The sequence below is a fragment of the Antrostomus carolinensis genome, unplaced genomic scaffold (genome assembly GCF_000700745.2).
Source record: "Antrostomus carolinensis isolate BGI_N321 unplaced genomic scaffold, ASM70074v2 scaffold23990, whole genome shotgun sequence".
Lineage (NCBI taxonomy): Eukaryota > Metazoa > Chordata > Aves > Caprimulgiformes > Caprimulgidae > Antrostomus > Antrostomus carolinensis.
In genome coordinates this window covers 19,087-25,555 of record NW_010288043.1, presented here as the reverse complement: position 1 = coordinate 25,555, position 6,469 = coordinate 19,087, and the positions used below count along the sequence as shown (strand labels likewise).

The window sequence follows — 6,469 nt, the reverse complement described above, 5'->3', positions numbered from 1 at the left end:
GGGAGGAACTGCAGAAGCCTTGGCCGAAGCGCTGGCGCAGGGCTGTGCGTGCAGCCCACAGCGCTACGGCCGGGCCTTGCGGGGCTTCTGCTGGAGGGTGAGGAGCGTGAAGGACGGTATTTTCAGAAAGCACGAGAGAAATTTTAAGCAGTCGTGCTCGACAGATCATTTTTAACAAGGGCCAGCACATCTGTGTTGCTGGAGAACCGTTTTCTGCGAGTTCAGTAGGAGCACACTTGGAAGTGGTGGTCAGAATGTCAGGGTCTCCTTGCCCGTCATTTAATTCCAGTGCTTTCCTTCCTTGGGAAGGAGCAGATAGCTTTCCGGGGGAACAGGCCTTGAGGCTTCCCGCAGGACTGCGGGTCACTGTCCGCTGAATCCATCGGCACCAGGGAAGAGGGAGAAAAACACTCCTCTGAAGCATTTAGAAAGACATTCTAAATTATCCTTCCTTAAAAAAAAAAAAAACCCTGTAATTTGACAAGTGTTTTGACTTGTAATGATGGCTTGCAGTCATTAAAGCACTTAAAATGCAGTACTTAATACAGCTAAATAAAACTGGATTCTCATTAAAAAAAAGCTGATGGGTATTTAAGATCTGTCAGATACTCACATTTGTAATCTGCCTTTCAAACTCCACAGCTGGCAGTAAAGGGGGGAGGGAAAGGCTTTTTCATGTTCACAGACCAACAGCAGCATTTGACCTAATCTCACTGTGCCAGTGTCACTGGGAGGCTGTTACAGAACCCATGCATATGAAGTAGAAACCTTTTTCCCTGAATTTAAAAAGGAAGATAAATCCCAGCACTGATTTTAACATTAGTAAATTGACATTTAATTTATGATAGAGCACATCTATGGAGATGGCAAGTTGGAAGCATTATTTGTGAGAGATGAACATACCAAAAGCACAGGGGTTCCTTTTCACCTCTCGAGCTTTATGTCCAACTAATTGCTCTTTCCTCATAGATATGAATTACTCTCGATTCATCACCACTGTGAGTGCAGCAAGAAAAGCATCTCCAATAAGACTTCTGAGTGAGTATACACCTGTTCTTTCCAGGTTGCCTGGAAAGGTATCATTCTGTATTCTAGACTTTGCTGGCGTCATGGCTAAACACTTGAAAAGGCTTGAAAGAAAACCATGCTGTGAGCTGACAAGCAAGGCCAGTTAACTGCTTTGACTGTTGTCAAGTTAGGATGTCAAGCAGGTATAAAGAAAAATAAAGGAAATAGCCTTGAACCATTTCAGGAACCCATCCAGACAGAAGAAATAGTATTGTCACTTCAACATGTGTCCGAAAAATTCTCTGCTACTGCCTCTGAAGCAGGCCTTTTGTCACCGTTTGCTACTGAATTTATGCTGGTTGTCCAGAAACAAGCAACTGCTAATGACTTGAAATTCAGTCCCAGCATAATGTTTCTTTCCACTTAGCTAGCTTTCCCCTGTCCTGTTAGCGTCTATAAATTCCTCACCACATCCACTCCCTCAGTGTTACTACACTTTCCTTTTCTACATTACACTATCTTTAGGCTACCATGTTACTTAGTCTTCTGTGTGACAGATGGAAAAGGTTAACTGCCTACTTGTTTACTCAGTTGAAACCTACAGGGACCTGACAGAATCAGAGCATGAGACATATCACTAGTTAAGCCTTCGGGGTTCAGTTTCCTCTCAGTAAAGGGTTGGCATTTGCTGTTCTGCTTAAAATGTTTCATACAGGTACAGCTAAGTCAACTAATTCACTCTAGTCAGACTCTATACTTTTTCAAGTGATACATTGATATGCATCATAACACAAATATTAAGTAGCACAGCTTGTGCAGAAAGACACATTGAGGCTGCAGTTTTGATGACAACATAAATCTCTCTATCAGTCACAGACATGACCCATATTGCTGAACTGATAAGAATTAACTCCTCATGCTCAAGTTTGCTAATAAGTAGTGGAATATAAACTTGATAACAGGAGGCTTTAAGCCAGATGTGGTATCATCTGTCTTCTCATATCTGATTTAAAAGGGTCAAGCCAGCATGAGTGCCATATTGTGAGCTCTTAGAATTAATGCAATGAAGTGCCCTTGCTGGATTAAGGTCCAGTCTGTGCTGCATGGATTGGATCTGATTGTGAAATAGTGACTTTAAAGCAAGAGTTAACATTTTTTTCATACTGAATTATTTACACAGTGCCTCTGCTACTAAAGCTGGACTGCCAGAAACATTCCCACTCCTTTACAGAAAAGCTATAATCATAGATGTAATTATCAGTGTAGCTGCACTACCACCACATCAGCTAAAGCGAGACTGAAAAAAAACAAAGCAAATCATTCAAAGTCAGTCTAAACAGAAGGTCATTAAGATTTTAAATTCTTGAAGCTTAAAAGACATCAGTCACAGAAAAAGTTTTTATAATAGTAGAACATTCCAGGTAAGACAAAAAAGCTATATATAATTTTTAATTGCTTTGGTCTCTCCTGCACATGCCTCCCCTCCAACCCCCAATGCCTGTTTAATCCAAGTAGAAAGGTGAGTTTAAAAATAATTATTCTCCTCCTTTTGAATTCCTGACTGTTAAAAAAAAATAAGAAGAATGGAACAAACTTCTCTGGATCATTATTATATACTGACTAAAGGATATGATCAGTGTTACAATAATCAAATTGTAACCAAGATTTTTTCCTTTTACTCCAGCTGAATTGATGCAGAAGTCTCCTCCGTCTCTCATCTCTCTGGCTGGAGGGGCACCAAACCCTAATGTTTTTCCATTTAAGAAGGCTACTGTTGCCATTGGACATGGAACTGCTGTTGAGATTGGGGAAGATCTGATGAAGAGAGCTCTGCAGTACTCAGCCTCAGCAGGGTATCTGTCAGCACTGCTTGCAGTTCAAGATACTAGAATCAAAGGATCATAAACCCTGTTATTATTGTATGAATTCACCTGTGTTTTTAAAACTTGTTTTATAAAAACAGGTTTAAATTTCTTTCAGTTTGCCTCACTATTTACATTTCAGTTTAAGTGGAAAGTTTTGAGCCAATTACTAATTAAAAAAAAACAACCCACTAATACTGGTAATTCTTAAGCCAGGGCATTTCCTGGCTGTTAATATTTGAGAATCCAGAGTCCCAAAACTGTGTTTTGCAATAAGGTATTTATTAAAAGATACTGCATTGCAGTACATAGTTTCTACATTCTGGAGTATTTCTTTTGCTCTCATCTGGTACCATATATTAAAGTCAGTATGTACTACTTGTGGTAAGTGAATGGAGGTATTTATAGCATTGTAAATTTTAGTTAAAAAATGACATATCATTAAGTTACTTTAGCACTTATGTGACCTCCCCAACAGACAGCACCGAGTCAGGCTTGTGACAGGTTTGCAGAAATACTTAGGTACCCACAGGGGCACTCAGGACATTTTAGCAGTGAAGTTAAGACTCTTCTGAATTTTCAAATGAACCCAGCCATTTGTGAACATCCTACAAGATCTCAAGACATTTTTTGAAAAATCTGTTTCAGAAATCCTTATTATCTGTAGCCATTTACTAGCAGCATTGCAAGCTTTGTCACTGCCACATTTGAGTATGGGACAAGCACTCCTAGGAGTGGATATTGTTCCGCCTCCAACCCTATTCCATCCTTGGCAAATCATTTCTGCTCAGATTTCAGTATGGTAATTTGGTGTATGGACAATAGGTGCCCATCTCTTCTGCTTTTCCATAAGAAACATTTATCTCATTTTCATCATTTGATAAAGTGATCATAAAATCAGCACTTAAGTGTATCTGTGTGACTCGATACTCCAGACTGTGTGCTGGATTTGGCAGTGATTTAAAGGAACAGCCTACTTCAGCCTATATGTTAGATACACTTTATCTTATTCATGTTGCAGGATTCCAGAGCTGTTGTCTTGGCTAAAGAATTTCCAGCAGAATCTACATAATCCCCCCACAGCCAACTATAGTCCTGAGCAAGGACAAATGGAAGTGTGTGTCACAACCGGCAGCCAGGAAGGCTTGTGTAAAGTAAGACCAAAAGCTTCATATGTTAAAAGCATATCTTTCAGAAAGATGTTTATTCTTCCGTGGGTTCAGATAGACTCTGCTCTAAATGCCACTGTATAACTATATGCAGGGTAGTTTGTTAAATATACGTCTCATGGTATTACCAATATAAGATAATAAGAACTGAAATAAAACTGGTGCAGCAGTCTAATCTGTCAGGACTGCATGAATGTTCAGGTAAACCAAAGAGCCTGTCAGAAAATATACCATAAGGTAACATTTCATGTTACTCAAGTACTGCAGTAACAGGTACATAGGTCCATTATTTGCTTTTCCATAACTCAATTCTGTTAGACTTCCTTAAATAATTACCCCTACTCCCTGCTGCTTAGTTGATCCTTTCTGTAACTGAAGCACTGTTTCTATTGTCTGATAGAATTTTTTCCCTATTATCTGGCTGGTGACCTGGCTTCATTTGGCTCTAAAGCAGATTTTTTTTAATCTCTTCATTCCTTTTCTGAGACAGTATAATTAAATGGTCAGGGAATTACTAATATCTAATCAAGATTTTTAATTCTACTAAGACAACAGCAGTATGAAGCATGCGTGCAAGAATGGCACAATCTTTCTAAAACAGACTCTTTCACAGGTATTTGAAATGCTCATTAATCCTGGGGACAACATCCTTTTGGATGCACCTACATACTCTGGAACACTAGCAGCCGTAAGTATTTTTTAGCTACAAAATGTTAAACAAAATTTGAAGTAAACAGCAATTTAGTACCTGATCTGCAGCTTTATATACACTGCATTTACTGTAAAAAACATCTCTAAGCATCAAGTTTTTATTGTTAGTCCAGTTAAGTTCATAAATACTAGTTCATAGAAGCTTTTTTACTAAAAGGTCTATAAAAGATATTAACCCAACAGAAGTTCCTCTTCCAAATCCTAGTTCATTCAAGGGCTAAGGTTACATTTGGGATTAGAGGGAAAGCCATCACAACCTAGTCAGGTTGAATAAAATTTATAACAAGTGGCTATTTCAACAAGTCACCATGTTCTTCTGAAGTCTTTAACAATCTGATTATACCATAGCTATAAAAAGTATAAAGTTGGAATAGGCCTGAAACATCCATATATGAGTATGAAGGTATGAGTTAGTAAGAACTATCAGAAATAGCAAAGTTTACTTCCAAAAATAATTTCATTAGTATGTATTTACATGTCAGTTCAAAATGCATGAGAACTGTATGTAAAAAGGGTTAGGATAGGTAATACACCACAATTTCAGTCTAGTCTCTCCTTGCATCAAAAGGAGTTTTGTTGTTGTTTGCTGTGCTAGGTTTTAGTATATCTTGTCTAATTGAGTATACGTTGTTAGAAATATATTTTGACAATGCATCAGCTTGCATTTTTACTTAAAAATGCAGAACACTATATGGTACAAATTGAAATTCCACAGGGGGAGACAGCTTGCTTTTTGTTGGTATTTTACCTATATTTTTTCATGCTGCTGTCAACATGTCATTGCAGTAGCATCATTTCATTCTCCCTTGTATGGCTGAATATATCTGTTGAGAACAAATTCTTTGCCCTTTGTCAGTGAAGAGTAGCTTATAGTTCTGGCACTTCCACTGAAGTGGGGTGTAAATTGTCAGTAGGAAATGAAGATGCTATAAACTTACTGTCTGTAAGCATGAGGAGTTCTGAGAGAAAAATTAAAATTCACAAAATCCCTTTCTGCTTGCAAAACCATGTGTGATTTCCTAGAAAAGAGCAATTGGACATAAGAGCTGCCCGTTTCTTCTCAGTTGGCTCAAAAGGGCAAATAGTAATGCGGTAAGTTTCACAGCACTTTCAGGCAAACTTTCTTTTGAATCACAAGTAAATGGAGTTTGAGATAGCTCCAAAGTCAAATACTGTGTATCACTGAAATCTTAAATCTTACAATGCCAACAACAAAAGGAAGACCTTTGGATTACAGGATTATGACAGTTTTGTTCTTCCTATCAACAGCTGAGACCTTTGGGTTGTAACATAATTAACGTTCCTAGTGACCAACATGGCATTATTCCAAAAGCTCTAAAAGAAATTCTATCTACTTGGAGCTCAGAAGATGTAAAAAACCATAGTCACCACCTCCCCAAATTCCTGTACACTATTCCAAATGGCTGTAACCCAACTGGAAACTCTCTTACCACAGAGCGCAAGAAGGAGATTTACCAGGTATGTAGCTGGGGCCTTGTCGTAGTAGTTTAACTTGTCTGGCAGCCAAACACCACACAGCTGCTCACACTGCCCCCCCACCCAGGAAATAGGGGAGAGAATGGGAGGGATAAAGGTAAGGAGACTTATCTTGAGATAAGAAGAATTCAATAGTTGGAATAAAATAAACTTAAAATAGTAATGATAGCAGTGATAATAATTATATATATATATATAAAAAAAAAAAAAAAAAAAATGAGT

The 6,469-nt window shown here is 38.3% G+C and overlaps 1 protein-coding gene across 2 annotated transcripts in view; it reads left to right on the top strand.

Annotated features, from left to right (window-relative positions):
• The first annotated feature begins 971 nt into the window (after positions 1-971).
• AADAT (aminoadipate aminotransferase) overlaps positions 972-6,469 on the top strand; it is a 16,498-nt gene continuing 11,000 nt past the window's right edge. Inside the window, exons 1-6 of one of the 2 annotated variants that reach the window (XM_010165410.1) lie at positions 972-1,042; positions 1,655-1,662; positions 2,693-2,861; positions 3,892-4,024; positions 4,653-4,727; positions 6,020-6,229. In XM_010165410.1, the coding sequence (XP_010163712.1) occupies positions 972-1,042; positions 1,655-1,662; positions 2,693-2,861; positions 3,892-4,024; positions 4,653-4,727; positions 6,020-6,229 (666 nt within the window). The remainder of the gene's footprint in view (positions 1,043-1,654; positions 1,663-2,692; positions 2,862-3,891; positions 4,025-4,652; positions 4,728-6,019; positions 6,230-6,469) is intronic. The other variant, XM_010165418.1, reaches the window with a different exon arrangement.